Source organism: Haliotis cracherodii, unplaced genomic scaffold (genome assembly GCF_022045235.1).
Source record: "Haliotis cracherodii isolate W230 unplaced genomic scaffold, xgHalCrac1.p SCAF_2, whole genome shotgun sequence".
NCBI lineage: Eukaryota > Metazoa > Mollusca > Gastropoda > Lepetellida > Haliotidae > Haliotis > Haliotis cracherodii.
The window spans coordinates 11103818-11125503 of NW_027266275.1; the positions used below are offsets into that span (position 1 = coordinate 11103818).

Below are 21686 nucleotides of genomic sequence, written 5' to 3' on the forward strand. Positions count from 1 at the left end.
ATGTCATGCGGAAGGGACAGATAGGCACATGTGTGTACCGAGGCGGGATTTGGTTATTTCAAGGCATCCAGGACGTACAATTAAATCTCATACAGTTCACATGAAGAACTAGTATACCTGTTTATTCAGGACATCGGCAGCATCAAACTTATATAAGGTTAGTATTTCTTAAATTTAAACTTAAAAACACACGAAACATTAAACGAAGAGAAACCGAAAGTAGGAATTGTTGGCCCCAAGGAAAATTGATTTAAATTTCTTTTATTGTTAGGGGTTTTACAAATGTTTGACATTCAGGTAAACAAAGTCATTCGTCGAAGTGAAAATGACAGAATAGAGATATGTTAACTTGGTCCTGAATACTAACGTTCACAGTTACCTCCCTTGTATTGTGACTGTGAGGGGGCGTGTCTATTACGAGTAAATCAAGGCCTGGTTGGTGTTGACGGAGGTGGATTACAGGTCATAAATACAAGACCCTATGGGTAGTTGTTTTAAAGTAAGCTTTTAATATGAAAACAAATGCACATTTCAAACAATGACGACAGTTTACCTCCACATCTACACGAGTGAAGTTGACATCAACCCTAATCTCACATGATCACAATACATTCATATATTCAGTTTCGGTTCATCTATTCAAGGTAAATCCTTATTGTGTGGAAACAATGATCAAGCCTGTTCTTATGACAGAATTCATGAACACTATAATGTAGGAACATATTTTATTAAAACAATAATATAAACAAATACATAGACACACGCTTCTGAAACACCTTGTTTGACATGAAGTCACGATATGTAGAATCTGTTATTCCTGTAGCACTATGGATTGGTCGATATGGTCATTTCTGTTACAAGAAATGATATGTAAACGACTCATTCGACATGGATTTAAAGAGGCGTTACAGCATACTTAGTGGTGCACACAAGTCACTGACGGGGTGAGTGCGTTTGGTGTTATGCCGCATTATGCAGTATTTCAGTTATATCATCGCGTGTCATCTTGATATGGAAGGTAAGCCCGAAGTTGCACTCAAGAAATGTTATCGTCTCAAACAAAACACATGTAACGCCATTACAAAGACGGAACAACTTCAGCTGAAATTATTTCTACGAAAAGTGAACAGTTATTTATGTTTTACAGATGGCGACGTCGCGGGCTGAGAAAGTGACGGAGTTCCTTACCTGTGTGATCTGCCAGAAACTGTACACAGACCCCTGTACACTGAGGTGTGATCACACATTCTGTAGGAAATGTGTCACTGCATACATCCAAACCAGACCAGATGCTGTACAGTCCAAGACGATCCCCTGTGCCTTCTGTCGACAAGATACCAAGGTCCCCCACCCCAGCCGGCCCGTGGCAGAGTGGGCCACCCAGATCAAACCAAGCATCATTATACAGGGGCTGATTGACACACAAGCTGACGTTGTCAAAACAGGTAATATTATGAATTACGCATTCATTTCACAAACTGAAATCTAGTAATAAGAATCATGTTTGTAATGAAGGCATGTTAAAGGGTACTCGTTATTTGTTTAAACATGCAGTATAATTACAGTATTGCTGTTAACAGTATGTTCAATGATACCAATTGACTCCACTAAACGACACCAGAAAATATACATTTGTTACAAACATGACTCTAACTGTAATCACGGCATAGAAATATTTACAATATATTTTGACGTCGGGACAATTGACCTGCTCATTATTATCGGTTTACATGATGCTAATATAATCAGATCATCCATAAAGCCCTTGAAAATATTATTATTTTAAAACATCTACAAATGGCAGTATACGAAAAGGGTATTTGTAATGATAGAATGTTTCAGGTTGATAAAAGTGAGTGAGTATGTATTTTTGCCACCTTCAGCAATGTTCCAGAGATATCACTGCGGGAGACACAAGAAATGGGCTTCACACATTTTACTCATGTGGGGAATCAAACCTGGCTAACACTTAAACCACAAGGCTTCCCTACCGCCAGTGAAAATCGTGATCGAAACTGTACGCTTGTAAGAGCAATTGTACCTGTTGAAACTACATGTACGTAACTGGGTGAATGAGTTCAGTTGTACGCCACTGCCAATCATGCCAATATGGGGCTTCCACATCAAACCCATGGGCGTGACGATCCAACACTTTATCTCCAAGCCTACACCCACCGCCCTATTCGTGCATTGAAAATAGGTGAGAGGGGGTGATATTACCTGGATTCTCAATCCATTATAAATATTGTTATGATATGTCAAATAACTATAGACATGTCCACTTACAGGTTCCGCTTCATGTTGCTCAGTGTGTGAGAAGTTAGGGGAGACAACTCCGGGATCCTCATGGTGTTCTGAGTGTCAAGTGTCCCTCTGCGAAAGATGTGTCAAGATACATCGTGCAAGTCCAGCATCACATGACCATGAGATCTGTGACCTTTCAGGAGAGGTCAAGGTGAAGAGGAGACGCAAGGTCATATGCAGGGAACATAAGGATGAGGTTATAAAGCTTGTATGTAAAGACTGCCACAAAGCTGTGTGTCAGACATGTTGTGTTGTTTACCATAGGAAATGTGAGTCTGTCGTTACCATTCAGTCAATGTTGCCAAACCTGAAATACAATTTAAGAAGGCATGCTAAACAATTATCAAAGAAAATACATAGAAAAGAAACAATTGTTTAGAAAACAGACCAGAAAATTAGCGGAATTGCGAAAAACAAAATAGCAGTAGAAAATCACATCAAATCTGCTGTTGAGAGAGCCATCGCCAACATCAAGCAGAAAGAAAAACAGCTGATGAATGAAGTCAAGGATATTACAGATAAACAAACCAAGGAAATTAAAGCAGATGTAAAACTTGACAAGATTGAGATGCAGATGTACAGACAACATTGTGAGTTCATTGACCGGACCTTGGTATCGGACTGTGAGATGGACATTTATGACGCGTATCAGTCCTGGGAGTCGGGGGCTGTAGAGTTGGGGGATGTCAGGGACATAGACACAGAAGACACACGGAGAATAGATAACATCAGGTTCACACCTGACACTGACAACGTCCAGCACATCCTAGATGACCTACAGCTGGGGAAGATTGAGGTCACATACCAGGATGAGGGCACATGTCTGTCGTCTCCACTGCTGGTTGACGTGATAGATGGGAGAATGGCGGATGATGATGTGGAGTCTTGGCTACGTGACATCTCAGTCCTGGTTGTAGATGATATACAGACAGTTGTAGTCACAGACGTAAATAACACGTGTGTGAAATCCCTCTACACCAGAAACAATTTGACCTGCCACATGAAACTTCCCCTGGACGACTCCCCATGGGGTGTGACACAGTTGAAGGAGGACCAGGTGATGGTTGCTGTCCCGTTCTCCACTCAGATTGTAACAGTGGAAGTGACCCCTGACCCGGTGCTGCTCTCAACCATCACAACAAGCAAAGGGTACTTCAGTCTCGCTGTTCTGAGTCCTTCATCTCTAGCAGCAGGTGGTAGGGCCTGTGTTGATATCCTTGACATGGTGGGACACGTGATGAAGTCAGTCACTTCACACAACAATGAGACACTGTTTACACCCCACTACTACATATGTGTCAACAACAAGGGCAACATACTCGTGTCTGACAGGGGGGAGAAATCTGTGACATGTGTGACGTCAGAGGGGGATGTTGTGTGGAGATACGCCCCTACCGGAGACAGAGCACTCAACCCTTTTGGTATCTCAACTACTCCAACAGGAGACATCCTGGTTGCAGACAGCAACAATGTGGTACGGCTGACACAGACAGGGGATTATGTCACCGATCATCAGGACATTGGCTGTGATCCATATGGATTGTACGTAGATAGACATGACACACTGTATGTGTCTGGTGGAGGTCAGATCCACGAAATCAACTTCATGTAGTCATATCAATAATTGCATGATTTCAATCATCACTATCACTGGTGTTAAATTCACTACAACAACTCAAAATGGACTCTTCCAAATGGGGTGTAAATGATCATACAAAGGTGTATCCACAGACATTATTTCCACATCATTACACATCACATTATGTGTTTAGCAAACTGGTTCTCTTTATCAAATTGCCTCCGTGTTCTCGTAAGTACGGTGTCGGCAGGGAAGGCGAAAAGCCCGTGGTTTGATTCCAATCTGCTCAAAAGATACCAATACTTCACTCTGTTTTTAGTAGATATGATATGGTTTACTTGTTATTGAAGTGCTCACATGGCTACTTGGACCAGTGGATGGTCACTTGATATATTGTTTAATGACACTAATGAGTTCCCAACTCTTGAGACCATCAGTGGGTCCCCGGGTCGGGTCGGTTACCCGGGCTGTAGATTTGGACTCGTCCCAGCTCCATTCAGTACCATGTTAGGTACATGGTCCATTGCACCGTGGTCATAGAATGTTTGTACTTTACTAGATAGTAGATAGTAGATAGGGTGTTCCATGTAGGTGAGGTGAGGTGAAATGGGGTTTAACGTCGCGTCCATGATTATTGCACTTATATAGCGACGTGCATGCACGTGTGTGGCTGCTTGTACTAGTCCGGACTGATGCCGATTTATAGTGCTAGCTCACTGAGATACCATGTTCCATGTAGGAATGTTCCATTTGTGATGTCATAATGTTTGTTTTGTGGAACGTTGTGGTGAGCCACTTAATTACAAATAGCTCCTGCATCATACTTGTACGGAGGAACACTTCTACAATTGGGTAATTGTGTCCATATCTATAATGATTATAATAGTGTTGTAGGCATAGTACATTTCATTGTTCAATTGTCAAAAAATGAAACGTAAGTGATTCCATGTTAGTGTTTGGCTAAAAAGGAAATTATTTTTGTGCGTCAGCTCCATAATCAGAGACCATAAAATAGATTTAGTTTACTCTGCATAAACTGAACAAACATTAGGCCACGCACACCCTCGGATTTGTTTCATGTCAAAAAATGAAACGTAAGTGATTCCATGTTAGTGTTTGGCTAAAAATGAAATTATTTTTGTGCGTCAGCTCCATAATCAGAGACCATAAAATAGATTTAGTCTACTCTGCATAAACTGAACAAACATATATAATATAGGCCACGCACACCCTCGGATTTGTTTCATGTCTGGCTGATAATAGAGTTGGCAGATCTTGTGTTGCACTATTGCGCTGTACAGTGTCATATTTTGAATCGTCTACTCTTTGTTTGTGGTAATGACTTAATAGACAGCCTTTGAAGTTGTTATTGTTTTCTTGTACTTTTGTGCTTTGAGGGGTATGCTCACTTTGCGTTTTGTACGCAGATTAACGCATGGTATGCAGTTTTTTTAGATTTATACCTCCATTAACACAATAAATATTGTTTAGTTAATTCTTAAATAAGTAAATTGCAAGTGAGTCCGTTGCATTAGATTGGTTAACCTTAAATAACATTAGCCCACGCCCACTAGCGAACTACTTGCGTGACGTCTTAATCTTAATTTGACGAAGGTCAGTAACATATCAGCTAAAGGTATCTCTGCATGAGACGCGAAGTAACACAGTGAAAGTGAACCGCATATATTCTTGCATCGCTCATGTACCTACCCAAGAAACGTACCCGACGCATTTTCGTTTTTATATCTACGAAAGGACGTTTAACTTTACTGCAACATTTTATACAATTTGTCCTAAAAACCCATAAGTATCTCCCTCCCTTACCCACAGTGTTGATCCAATGTACCAGGTTAACGATACCATAAGACTCAGTTGAAAGATATACATCGTGCAAGGAGGAACATAAACACTGTGTGTTTACTTTGGAAATTTGGCTTAGAAAGTTCACTACTTCCACCAAAAATGCTTCAGAGACACTCAAAGCTTCTTGAAAAGGAGTCTGCACTATTTGTCTGCATTCTGTTTCTTTTTTAAATACATGAACAGTTTTTTATCCAAATCGCATAAAGCTGCAGGAATGGTGCATTATCCTTTTTTAACATCTATACACCAGTGTATGTACTGCCTCGATACAACAACCTGTCAGTTCAACGCAATCTATCATGCGAACTTTGGACGCTTTAATATTTATGCAAAATATTTTCACAAACATGGCCTCGCATTAAAATTTCTGTATAATAATTTGATTTGTACCAGTATATTATGCCATTTATATTTAATACATGCATATATGTGTTCCCCATGAAGATCCAGGATAGAATAGGTCTTCGGCAATCAACGCTTGTCGTATTGTGTCTTGTCATCGTGTCCCAATTGCCTTGACCAATGCTCATGATATCAGTCACTCTTTTGTTTGGTGTGTTTGTTTGTTTCCGTATCATAAATGACATAATTTATATAAGGAATAAAAATTGAATTAATCGACCCTGTAACGAGTACACAACACGCTGTGTATTCCTCATATTTGATATTTACGATTCGGAATCACACGAGGGTAATCATTTTACCCTGTAATGTCATTCTTACAATAATCGAAGAATAAGACTTTATCTCGATCACTGATGTTCACCTTAATCAACCCAATCTCACTCAACTTCAGAAAACGGGGATGAATATAGTGTTTGAATGAACTGTCCCATTTATCATATATTGGCCAACTGATTTACAGCCATGTTTGTCGATATAATCATCCACATATAGGAAAGAAACTCTTTTTAAACCTAAATCGAACATTCGTCTATAAGTTACAGATCAAGCAGATATTGAATCGATGTATGGAGATTAAAAGTTGTACCTGCTCGCCGACCATTTGCACGTTAATCGGATCCTGATACAAAATATATCGGATTGGTTTATTGCAACGATAACACTAAGTATCCATCTTATCAAAAAAGCGTGTCGCTTAAGGCCGATCTTAATCTTTGTGACAGGTGGTGCATGCAGGACAGAGCTGGCAGCCACATGCACAATACTGTTATGGGCCACAGCGGCAATATCTCTCCAGATATAAACTGGTGACACAACTGGCAGCCACATGCACAATGCTGGTATAGGCCACAGCGACACCATCTCTCCAGATACAAACTGGTGACACAGGACACAGCTGGCAACCACATGCACAATACTGTTATAGGCCGCAGCGTCACTGCCTCTCCAGATATAAACTGGTGACACGGTACAGGCCTCGTCATCTCTTCTGTGTGTACCTCAGCCCCGTTACACAAAGTGACCTTAGCGTTGGGATGATTGTAACTCCCAAACTTAAAACTACGTAGGCTTACGGTCGTCATAGCGCTCAGATGGAACGTTTTGTAGAACGGGGCCCATTACACTATAACATCCACTGACATGTTTGAGTTATTTGTTTGTTCAATCATGTTACCGATTTATGACGTCACTCTGTCTGATCACATGTGCAACCTTTGCATGAAACAAATTACAATCTCATGGAGCTATCCTACATGTAAAACCGTAGTTGTAATGGCAATATGTACTTGGATTTTACCATAGTATGTTGGCCACTCAGCATTTGCAAACATTGAATAAACAGACATTGTAATACACAGAGAATATCAGGAAAAAGACTCTTTGTTGATGTCTTGCTAAGCGGCGTTGTGACCGCCTCCGTGTTCTAGTGGAGCAGCATCCGGGATTCGAGTCCCGGCCGCGTCATACCAAAAGACGTGAAAAGATGGTACTTGTCATTACGCTGTCTGGCGCTCGGTAATGAGAGGCTAAAACAAGGACTGGTCGGCTCGGAGTCAGTATTCTGTGCCTGAGTATTCTTGTTAAATTGCGGCAGGACAGTATCAGCCCGGACGAGTACAAACAGTCACACACACACACACACACACACACACACACACACACACACACACACACACACACACACACACACACACACACACACACACACACACACACACACACACACACACACACACACACACCACACCACGCACACGCACACGCACACGCACACGCACACGCACGCACACTCACACGTCGCTGCTTGAGTGCAATAATCTTGGAAGCAACGTCAAACCCCATTTTACCTCACTTCGGCGGCTATGAATCAATTGATACAAATGCCCTTTTTTCATAGTAAATGGTTACAGTTTTGTAGATTCATTGCACATCCCCTCCCCGCCCCTGCAGATGGTGACACCTGGATTAATGGGGTTTCACTCTCACTGTCTTACTACAGTCCGCTTCAACCTGTCTCGTCCTTGTTATAATTGTGAATTGTAATATTTATCATTGAAACATTCCTTGTATTACCAATCATTGACATAAAGTATCCATTGTTTTGAGGACTCTGAGAACGTTCTCAAATTAATACATCCATATCATGATATTGTGTACATAAACTTTCGTGGACGTCGTTTTCATATTGATAGATCTTGACAATCATTGCCAATCGCATGCGAAAACATTTCTATTTATAGATTGATGAGGTGTCATGGACATGTCTCATCACCGTACTGACAATACTTTCTGAATTTCAAGTTTACAAGTCACTCAGGAGTGAATGAAGCTGGCATTAACAGCCTCTAAGTAAGACTTTAACTTAAACTGATTGCAAGGCTGAAGTTGATTCAAGGGGCGAGGTAAGATAAAGGTTCTTGTTTGCCCATTGCAAACATCAAATATTATTTACAAGTTGTCATTTTTCTTTCGTGCATATTTTCAACTTCCAAAATCTAACTGTGAGCCAGTCAAAGTCAAACCCAATTCCCTCTTACAGAAAAGAACTAATTTGAATTGAAATATATATTTGGAAAGTGACAGTAACTTCAACGTACATCCTTCCAACATGGATATTACATATGTCGAGAAAGGGAGAAGACTTGTGTTCATAATTATAAATCCACAGGACAATCCAAAAAGGAAAGTGATACACAAATTGATATGTGATGATCTATTCGAAATCCAATTAATTATTCGATATGAGGAAAATGCATACAGTGATATTTGTTGTTACAAACAGTTAAACTGTGCGCAAATAAGTCTAGTGTGATGGTTTTCAGTGTTCTTACAACCGGCCATTATCGCGATATATTATGTAGGTTATAGGGAATTAGACTGACATGAACTTTAGAGAGAAGTCTCGCTACAGTATGTTTGCTGATGCCTGTCGCAGATAGTTTTATTTCATTCGTGTTCACCGCAACATTAAAAACGTCGTCACAACAGCCTCTTCTTTCAAAGCGAAAAACGCACGACAAACTTGGCGTCAGATGGTTTTCAGATGTACGTATTTTACGGGTCATTCTTTCTGTCGAGTGGTCTTACTTTTCCAAGGAAGGATGGCGATATTTGGGCATTGATCCACGAAGAGTCGCCCATGAACAAAGATTGGCTGTATTCATTCAGGAGCACTATAGAGCTGTTCAACTACACATCGACTTTCAAGAGGGGTTCTGAATACCCGCTCACCACCCACTGGCTGACAAACAAAGAGACACTGCTCAGTAAAGAATATTTAGTCCCCACAGACAGAAAGAACTTGATGAGGACAGATGGTGGCCTAGCTCCAATTATATTTGTCCACAGCGACTGCAACACACCATCCAACAGGAAGCAGTACGTCAAGACGTTGCAGAAATACGTCGATGTAGATTCCTACGGCCCTTGTCTCCACAACAAGGACTTTCCAGAAGAGTGAGTCCACCTAAACCATAGGCAGTCAAACATACACACACAGACACACAGGCAGACATACACGAATGCAGGCACACACACACATATAGACACACACACAGACATATAGACAGACATACACGAATACAGGCACACACACACAGACATACAGACAGACATACACAATTACAGACACACACACAGATATACAGACAGACATACACGAATTCAGACACACACACAGATATACAGACAGATATACACGAATACAGACAGACACATACACACTGATACAGTCACACATACAGACACACAGACATACAGACAGACACACAAGAAAACAGACACACACAGACATACAGACATACACGAATACAGACACACCCATACAGACAAAAACACAGACATACAGACAGACATAGACGAATACAGACACACACACAGACAGCCATACATAAATACACGAACACAGACACACACATACAGACACGCATAGAGGCAGACATACACGCATAGACACACACATACAGACACACAGACACACAGACAGATATACACGAATACAGACACACACATAAAGACACACACAGAGACATAGACGAATACAGACACATACACACACATAAAGACACACACAGACACACAGGCAGACATACACGAATACAGACACACACACATACAGACACACACAGACATACAGGCAGACATACACGAATACAGACACACATATACAGACATACAGACAGACATACACGAACACAGACACACACATACAGACACAAACACAGACACACAGACAGACATAGACGAATACAGACACACACATATACAGACACACAGACATACATACACGAATACAGACACACACATACATACACACAGACATACACGAATACAGACACACACACAGACACACAGACATACATACACGAATACAGACACACATACAGACACACACACAGACACACAGAGAGACATAAACAAATACAGACACACACAGACATACACACAGACATACACGAATACAGACACACACATACAGACACATACACATACTTACAGACAGACATACACGAATACAGAGACACACACGTACAAACACACACATACATACAGACAGACATACACGGATACAGACATACACACATACAGACACACACACACAGACACACACACATACATACACGAATACAGACACACACATACAGACACACACATAGACATACAGACATACACGAATACAGAAACACACATACAGACACACACAGAGACATACAGACAGACATACACGAATACAGACACACACATACAGATACACATACAGACAGAGATACACGAATACAAACACACACACAGACATACAGACACGAATACAGACACACACATGCACACACGCACATACACACTGATAGTCACATATACAGACACACATGTACACACTGATACAGTCACACATACAGACAGACACATATACACATAAAGACACACACACAGACATACACATACACACACACAAGCACACACACATACACACACAAACGCGTGCACACATACACACTCACACACACACAAGCACACACACATACACACACAAACGCGCACACATGTATCTCGAGCCTGTTTTCACTTAGTCATATAGGTTATGATATTTCGGAGGCAAATGTAAACCGTCGTTTAGGCCATGTCATACATGTAACTGGGCTCGTCATCATTTCAACACAACGTTAATTTGTTATCATAATATATGGTATGGTCAGTACAGCTCATAATCTTTTACCACATTTCCGACCTACATGCACTCAATGTTATCAAAATGTAGACTGGGCAAATCTCTTTTGTTAGAAAGATACACACAGTGTGGAATGATGAGCAAAGCACTTTGCAACTATTAAACTGTAATCATTATTTTTCTGTTGCATATAGATTCAAGAATCTCGATAGTATAGCAGGCTTCTTGAAGCCAGACTTTTTGAGACTTGTCGCCCGCTACAAGTTTGCTATAGCTTTTGAGAACGCCATCTGTGACGACTACATCACGGAGAAGTTGTGGCGCCCTCTACAGGTGGGAACTGTCCCTATTGTGCTCGGCTCGCCCACAATCAGGGTGAGATGACTTTTGTGTGTGGAAACATTTCGGTGAGAGTATATGTTCTTATGCTTGGACCACAAGACAAAAAGATGGGCGAGATGTCTTGTTTGTGTGGTGGCATTTTCGTGAGGGTACATAAGTAATTATATATTTTCTTAGGCTGTATCCAAGACACACAAAGGCGTAAGTCGTAGATGTAAAGGCATAATCATAATTACATGTTCTAAACAACTTCGATACAATAAACGACTACGATAGGGCAGAGGGTAAGCTTTGGTCTTAAATATAGTTATCGTCTCATGTAACGGATGAATGAAAACGTTTTGCAGTACGCTACTCAACTTATGGGCGTTACAAAAGGCTAACGGAGTAGCTGGTCATCCATGTACAGGGGAGGGTTCACTCAAGAAAGATTGTCGCTGAGCCATTGTTATCATCATGATTATTTTTCAACCACAATTTAAGAATCACAGGTTCTGCGTTTGACGCCTATACACCTAAATGTTCATGTAACCTTCGAGGACACATCCAGACACAATAATACAGTAACTTAATATATGATTTGAAACTGCGAACCCCCATTGTGATCTGTTTCTATTATCTGAAGAGCTGAATGAGAAAAACTAACGAAGAAAGATAAACTAACGAAAAAAGAATGAATGTTAAAGTGCGTCTGTGCCGATAAATCATTTCTGTTTTATGGTCATGTTATAAATGTGTACTGTGGCATTAACAGCGTAAAAGGAATTAAAAAAAAAAATTGTCATGAATTGAACAAACTTGTAGTCGACTAGAATCTTAGCTCTCTTCTTCGGAAAGAATAGTAATTATTATACATCTTTTTTTTCTGATTGTAGTTTGTTCTAATCAAATAAATGCAATTTAAAATCAGCTCTATTTAAAACGTACTTTCAGGACATTTTACCATCCACCAAATCAGCGATTCTGGTCGAAGACTTTGACACTATTCAAGACTTGGCTGCGTTCATCAACCAGCTTGATGAGAACGACGAACAGTATGAGTCATACCTCCAGTTCAAACACACGGGTATTTCAAATCCAAGGCTGAAGTCAGAACTCGCCCGGGTATAACCAGGGGAGTACGCAGGTGGACGTTTTGGGAAGGCTGCTTCAGGATATGAGTGTTTCCTCTGTGACAAACTTCACAAGGCGCTTGATGCAACTAAAGTCGGGAAGCCTGTCGCGAAAGCACAGGCAAATCTGAACCATTTTGGATGTCCTTTACCTGCACAGACATTTGACGAAAACGGCCAAATCGTCCCCGACCATCGCCGAAAGCATGAGTTGGCATTCTACCATATGAACGCGCAGGTGTTCCGCCAGTTCCATGACAGGGCTGAGAACATCACGTCTCACGACCTGTACACAGCCACAAAACAACGATTGAAAAAGGTGCAGGCGAAAAAGGAAGACTTGTAAAGCAGGTTTTACTAGGATAAAAAGTAACTTATGGAGTTTACTTGAATCTGTATTTTAAAACACAAACCCGCTTGCATCCATTAACAAATATATTATATCTGACGTGATAGATGTTTATTACTTGTCCTTTACTTACTATTGCAAACTTTATCCCACGAGGAGTGCGAGTGATCAGCTAAATATGGGCAGGCAGTCATTTCCTGAGTTGTTTGAAAATAAATATGCTTCAGATTTTAGTTGCGATTGTTATTAATTTCAAACCATGTTTACATGTTTATCTATAGGTGAAATCTCATGCTTGCATGTTCACCTAAAAGTGGGATCTCATGCTTACAAGTTCATCTCTTGTTCACATGTTCATCTAAAAGTGGGATCTCATGTTTACATGTTCATCTAAAAGTGGGATCTCATGTTTACATGTTCATCTAAAAGTGGGATCTCATGTTTACATGTTCATCTAAAAGTGGGATCTCATGTTTACATGTTCATCTAAAAGTGGGATCTCATGTTTACATGTTCATCTAAAAGTGGGATCTCATGCTTACATGTTCATCTAAAAGTGGCACCTTATGCTAATAAGTTCATCTCATGTTTACATGTTCATCTAAAAGTGGGATCTCATGATTACATGTTCATCCAAAAGTGGGATCTCATGCCTACATGTTCATCTAAAAGTGGGATCTCATGTTTACATGTTCATCTAAAAGTGGGATCTCATGCTTACATGTTCATCTAAAAGTGGCACCTTATGCTTACAAGTTCATCTCATGTTTACATGTTCATCTAAAAGTGGGATCTCATGTTTACATGTTCATCTAAAAGTGGGATCTCATGTTTACATGTTCATCTAAAAGTGGGATCTCATGTTTACATGTTCATCTAAAAGTGGGATCTCATGCCTACATGTTCATCTAAAAGTGGGATCTCATGTTTACATGTTCATCTAAAAGTGGGATCTCATGTTTACATGTTCATCTAAAAGTGGGATCTCATGTTTACATGTTCATCTAAAAGTGGGATCTCATGCTTACATGTTCATCTAAAAGTGGCACCTTATGCTAATAAGTTCATCTCATGTTTACATGTTCATCTAAAAGTGGGATCTCATGATTACATGTTCATCTAAAAGTGGGATCTCATGCCTACATGTTCATCTAAAAGTGGGATCTCATGTTTACATGTTCATCTAAAAGTGGGATCTCATGCTTACATGTTCATCTAAAAGTGGCACCTTATGCTTACAAGTTCATCTCATGTTTACATGTTCATCTAAAAGTGGGATCTCATGTTTACATGTTCATCTAAAAGTGGGATCTCATGTTTACATGTTCATCTAAAAGTGGGATCTCATGTTTACATGTTCATCTAAAAGTGGGATCTCATGCCTACATGTTCATCTAAAGTTGGGATCTCATTCTTACAAGTTCATCTAAAAATGGAATCTCATGCTGACGTGTTTATCTAAAGGTGGGATCTCATGCCTACATATTCATCTAGATGTGTCATCGTATGGTAACATATTGATCTAAATGTGGGATCTCATGGTTACATATTCATCTGAAAGTGGGATCTCATTCTTATACTCTCGAGGGTATTGGACATTTGGTGCAGTTACTGTCGAGGGATCGGGTGGTCAGGCTAGTTGCTTGATGCATATCATCGTATCCCAATGACGGCGGTCGATGCTCAATATGTTCTGGTACAGACTCGATTGTTTACAGGCCGCCGTCATACAGTTGGAATATTGATGAATGCAGCGAATGCAGGGATAATTTAGACAAATGTTTGAATGCTTTTACAATCCTTATTTGGTTGATATAAGAATTCATGTTGCCAACTAAAACAAACAATTAATTTTAGCTAGCTTCTCAGCTGTTTCGTTTCATGTTTCTTCCAGTCTCACACATATATAAATGAGCGTTCAGTTGTTTTTCTGTAGGGTCATAAGAGATATTGAAGTAGGATATCAGTATTCAACACATACAGCATAAATCCATAGTTATATTTATCAACACGTTTTAAAGCACAGCTGTCCATCGAAGGGTGACCCTTCAGCATGACAATTCAACTCAACATCTGTTTTGATCAATGAGATGTCAATAGTAACGTCCCCATTGGGTTACATTCTTCACTCACAGACTGAAGTGTAAATTTGTATTTGTAAATGCAGCCTATCGTGATATAAAAACTCATTCAGCCAGCATATACCTACTCATGGAGATGATACTATCTCCATTAATATATGGAAAGGAACACCGTCCTGTAGAAGTAAATAGGGATATTCCTTCATCGCACAGATCCAAACGCGATCAGGGCCATGTATCATTACATCAATAAATCATCAAGAAATAGTAAAACACGTAAATATATACGTTAAATCTCGTGTATTGAAATCAGTAAATGCTATCATGCTAATAGTATCAGAGGCTAAACATCAGTTATCACTCGTACTGAGGGAAACAAGTAATGGATTATCTGTAGGGTATCGCACGTACCACATGTGCAGGTTTTGTGTTCAAGTAAAACGAAACAAGAGATTATTCAGCATGCAGTGAACATATCTGATACCAACATTACACTCCGTGACAGTATACATGACACTCCGACGTACAGTATACATGACTTTTCTTATTTATTTTTTATAACATGCGGAGGCCACCAGAAGCCTGTTGGTGTAAGACTGGTATAACACCTACATGTTTCTCGAGCTTAAGATGTTTACATGAAGGTGTGTTGATCTGCCAGTTAACATTACTTAGAAATACTGGTCAGATATATATTTACGTTTCATGTTAGAAAGAGTTAACTTATCTGTGGCATATTTCATAATCTAAAACATTTGTGGCATGTGAATCACTACAACTGGTATATAGCTGATTGCCCAAACGCTCCCTCACGCATGCAACCTTTTATTTCTTGTACTGATATAAACATCAAACGAGTGTGTATAACATCTTAGGATATTACAAAAATACTGTTTAGAGTGTGTACTGTCAGTTTATATTGAAATGTGCCGATCTCTCAAGTTGTTATAGGAATCATCCTGGATTCGACCCAGGAACCTACGTTGTCATCAGTTTTGATCGCTTATGAATCACCACTAGTCGAGATTTCGCAGTTACCTCCCTTGTATGTTATGCGGAAGGGACAGGTTGGCACAGGTGTGTACCTCAGTGGGATTTGGTTATTTCAAGGCATCCAGGACGTACAATTTAATCTCACACAGTGCACATGAAGAACTAGTATACCTGTTTATTCAGGACAGCATCAACTTATATAAGGTATGCGTTTCTTTAATTTAGTGTTATGGTAAACACAAGAAACATCAAAGGAAGAGAAACCGAAAGTAGAAATAGTTGGCCCAAAGGTAATAAAAAAATGTAAAGCATATTGATGTATATTTGTTTTATTATTATGGGTTTTACAAATGTTTGACATTCAGGTAAACAAAGTCATTCGTCGACGTGTAAAAATGACACAATAAAGATATGTTGACTTGGTCCTGAATACTATCGTTCACAGTTACCTCCCTTATATTGTGACTGTGAGAGGGGGGGGGGGAGGGGGGGGGGGGGGGTTGTCTACAACCAGTAAAGCAAGGCTTGGTTGGTGTTGACGGAGGTGGATTACAGGTCATCAATACAAGACCCTATTGGTAGTTGTTTTAGAGTTAGCTTTCATTATATAAAAACAAATGCACATTTGAATCAATGACGACAGTTTACTGCCTCATCTACATGAGAGAAGTTGACATCAAATCTCATCTCACATGATCACAATACATTCATATATTCAGTTTCGGTTCATCTATTCTAGGTAAATCTTTTATTGTGTGGAAACAATGATCAAGCCTGTTCTTATGACAGAATTCATAAAAAAAAACTATAATGTAGGAACATATTTTATTGAAACAATAGTATAAACAAATACATAGACATACGCTTCTGAAACACCTTGTTTGACATGAAGTCATGATATGTAGAATCTATTATTCCCTGTAGCACTATGGAAGGGTCAATGTGGTTATTTTTGTGACAAGAAATGATATGTATACGACTCAATCATGGATTTACAGAGGCGTCACAGCAAACTTAGTGGTGCACACAAGTTAAACGCCATTACAAAGACGGAACAACTTCAGCTGAAATTATTTCTTGGAAAAGCGAACAGTTATTTATGTTTTACAGATGGCGACGTCACGAGCTGAGAAGGTTACAGAATTCCTCACCTGTGTGATCTGCCAGGAACTGTACACAGACCCCTGTACACTGAGGTGTGATCACACATTCTGCAGGAAATGTGTCACAGGATACATCCAAACCAGACCAGATGCTGTACAGTCCAAGACGATCCCCTGTCCCTGCTGTCGACAAGATACAAAGGTCCCCCACCCAAGCAGGCCCGTGGCAGAGTGGGCCACCCAGATCAAACCCAGCATCATTATTCAGGGGCTGATTGACACACAAGCTGACGTTGTCAAAACAGGTAATGGTTTATTATATTATGAACTGCACATCCATTTCACAAACTGAAATCTAGTAAAAAGAATCATGTTTGTAATGAAGGCATGTTAAAGGGTACTCATTATTTGTTTAAACATGCAGTATAATTACAGTACTGCTGTAAACAGTATGTTCAATGATACCAATTGACTCCACTAAACGACTCCAGAAAATATACATTTGTTACAAACATGACTCTGACTGTAATCACGGCATAGACATATTTACAATATATTTTGACGTTGGGACAATGTGCACTGGTAATGCTAATTCACCTGCTGATTGATTTGGTTGACATGATGCTAATACAATCAGATCATCCATAAAGCCCTTGAAAATATTATTATTTTAAAACATCTACAAATGACAGTTTATGAAAAGGGTATTTGTAATGATAGAATGTTTCAGGTTGATAAAAGTGAGTGAGTATGTATTTTTGTCGCCTTCAGCAATATTCCAGCGATATCACTGCAGGGGACACCAGAAATGTCCTTCACACATTATACTCATGTGGGGAATCAAACCTGGCTAACCCTTAAACCACAAGGCTTCCCCATCGCCCGTGATAATCGTGATCAAAACTTACACTTTTAGAGCAACTGTACCTGTTGAAACTACATGTACATTACATTTCACGCCACTGCCAATCATGCCAATATGGGGCTTCACACATCAAACCCATGGGCGTGACGAGCCAACACTTGAACTCCAAGCCTACACCCACCACCCTATTCGTGCATTGAAAATAGGTGAGAGGGGGTGATTTTACCTGGATTCTCAATCTTCTAATTTATATAAATATTGTCCTGATATGTCAAATAACTATAGACATGTCCACTTACAGGTTCCGCTTCATGTTGCTCAGTGTGTGAGAAGTTAGGGGAGACAACTCCGGGAGCCTCATGGTGTTCTGAGTGTCAAGTGTCCCTCTGCGAGAGATGTGTCAAGATGCATGTTGCAAATCCAGCATCACATGACCATGAAATCTGTGACCTTTCAGGAGAGGTCAAGGTGAAGAGGAGGCGCAAGGTCATGTGCAGGGAACATAAGGATGAGGTTATAAAGCTTGTGTGTAAAGACTGCCACAAAGCTGTGTGTCAGACATGTTGTGTTATTTACCATAGGAAATGTGAGTCTATCGTTACCATTCAGTCAATGTTGCCAAACCTGAAATACCATTTAAGAAGGCATGCTTCACAGTTATCAAAAAAAATACATAGAAAAGAAACAATTGTTAAGAAAACAGATGAGAAAATTAGCGGAAGTGAGAAAAACAAAATAGCAGTAGCAAATCACATTAAATCTGCTGTTGAGAGAGCCATAGCTAACATCAAGCAGAAAGGAAAACAGTTGATGAATGAAGTCAAGGATATTACAGACAAACAAACCAAGGAACTTAAAGCAGATGTTAAACTTGAAGAGATTGAGATGCAGATGTACAAACAACATTGTGAGTTCATTGACCAGGCCTTGGTATCGGAATGTGAGATGGACCTGTATGACGCGTATCAGACTTGGGAGTCGGGGGCTGTAGAGATGGGGGATGTCAGGGACACAGACACAGCAGACACACGGAGAATAGATGACATCAGGTTCACACCTGACACTGACAACGTCCAGCACATCCTAGATGACCTACAGCTGGGGAAGTTTGACGTCACATACCAGGATGAGGGCACATGTCAGCCGCCTCCAGTGCTGGTTGATGTGATAGATGGGAGGGTGGCGGGTGATGAGGTGGAGCCTTATGTACGTGACATCACAGTCCTGGTTGTAGATGGTATACAGACATGTGTTATCACTGACTTAAATAACAAGTGTGTGAAATCCTTCTACACCAGAAACAACTTGACATGCCGAAGTAAACTTACCCTGGACGACTCCCCATGGGGTGTGACACTGTTGAAGGAGAACCAGGTGATGGTTGCTGTCCCTGAATCCAGTCAGATTGTAACAGTAGAAGTGACCCCTGACCTGGTGCTGCTCTCAACCATCACAACAAGCAAGTGGTACGTCAGTCTCGCTTTTCTGAGTCCTTCATCTCTAGCAGCAGGTACTTGGGACTGTGTTGATATCCTGGACATGGCGGGACAAGTGCTGAGGTCAGTCACTACACACAACAAGGCGACACTGTTTCCCTCCCCCTGGTACATGTGTGTCAACAACAAGGGCAACATACTCGTGTCTGACAGGGGTGAGCAGTCTGTGACATGTGTGACGTCAGAGGGGGATGTTGTGTGGAGATGCGCCCCTACCGGAGACAGAACACTGATCCCTTGTGGTATCTCAACTACTCTAAGAGGAGACATCCTGGTTGCAGACAGGAACAAGGTGATACGGCTGACAGAGACAGGGGATTATGTCACAGATCATCAGGACATTGGCTTTGATCCACGGGGATTGTATGTAGATAGACATGACACACTGTATGTTTGTGGTGAAGGTCAGACACACGAAGTCAACTTCATGTAGTCACACCAACCACTGCATGCGTTGAATCATCGGTATCGCTGGTGTTAAATTCACGATAACAACTCAAAATGGACTCTTCCGATTGGGGTATGAATGATCATATCATATCATGTCCACATCATTACACATCACATTATGTGTTTAGCAACCTGGTTCTCTTTATTAAATTGCCTCCATGTTCTCGTGAGTACGGTGTCGGCCGGGAAGGCGAAAAGCCCGTGGTTTGATCCCAATCTGCTCAGGAGATACCAATACTTCACTCCATTCTTAGTAGATATCATATGGTTTACTTGTTATTGAAGTGCTCACATGACTACTTGGACCTGTGGATGGTCACTTGATATATTGTTTAATGACACTAATGAGTTCCAGTCACTTGAGACCACCAGTGGGTCAGGTTGGTTACCCCGGCTGTAGATTTGGACTCGTCCCAGCTCCAGTCAGTAGCATGTTAGGTACATGGTCCATTGCACCGTGGTCATAGAATGGTTTCACTTTACTAGATAGAAGATAGGGTATTCCATGTAGGATGTTTGTGATGTTATGAAGTTTGTTTTGTGGAACGTTATTGTGAGCCACTTAATAACAAATAGCTCCTGAATTATACTTGTACGGAGGAACACCTCTACAATTGTGTAATTGTGTCCATATCAATAGTGATTATAATAGTGTTGTATGTATAGTTCATTTCATTGTTCAATTGTCAAAAAATAAACTGTAAGTGATTCCATGTTAATGTTTGGCTAAAAATGAAATTATTTTTTTTGCGTCTGCTCCATAATCAGAGACCATCAAATAGATTTAGTTTACTCTGCATAAACTGAACAAACATTAGGCCACGCACACCCTCGGATTTGTTTCATGACTGGCTGATAATAGAGTTGGCAGATCTTGTGTTGCACTATTGCGCTGTACAGTGTCATATTTTGAATCGTCTACTCTTTGTTTGTGTTACTGTCTTTATGAAGTTGTTATTGTTGACTTGTAAAATATATTTATGTGCTTCGAGGGGTATGCACACTTTGCGTTTTATACGGAGAGTGTATATAACAAGTGAACGCATGGTATGCACACAATTTTTATTTAGATATATACCTTCATAAACACAATAAATATTGAAGTTAATTCTTAAATAGATAAATTGCAAGTGAGTCCGTTGCATTAGATTGGTTAACCTAAAATGACATTAGCCCGAGCCCACAAGCCAACTAATTCGCGGTGGCTCGCCCGTGATATGCATAGCCCCCAGTTAAAATAAAATCATTGAAATTATTGAAAGAAAACTTCAATTCATTTCTTTTACTTATTTGTACCGTACACATAATCATTGGATCGTTTTACATACCATTTACACTAGGCAAGAGCAGAATGTATTTTTCACAAATAAAAAATATCATAAACTTACACGTCCATAAACGCAAACAATATTGAAGTCAATTCTCAATCCATAACTGGATTCCACAGGAGGTATCACTGCATTGAAGTTGCGTCACAATGTTTTGCAGACCAGTGTGACATCATCGGTTACCATGACGCCACGATCAACTGACATACCCTTTCTCTCTGCCACTGAAGCTGGTCAGCAGTACTTTTTTAC

At 40.2% G+C, this 21686-nt stretch overlaps 1 protein-coding gene and 1 pseudogene across 1 annotated transcript; both read left to right on the forward strand.

Annotated features, from left to right (window-relative positions):
* On the forward strand, window positions 1–4502 carry LOC139468681 (tripartite motif-containing protein 2-like; annotated as a pseudogene).
* A 4692-nt stretch (window positions 4503–9194) lies between these two features.
* On the forward strand, window positions 9195–20089 carry LOC139468682 (uncharacterized). Its single transcript, XM_071250805.1, has 4 exons — window positions 9195–9607; window positions 11510–11690; window positions 17303–17600; window positions 18462–20089. Exons 1-4 carry the CDS (start codon window positions 9195–9197, stop codon window positions 20087–20089), a joined length of 2520 nt encoding a protein of 839 aa, XP_071106906.1.
* The last annotated feature ends 1597 nt before the right edge of the window (window positions 20090–21686 follow it).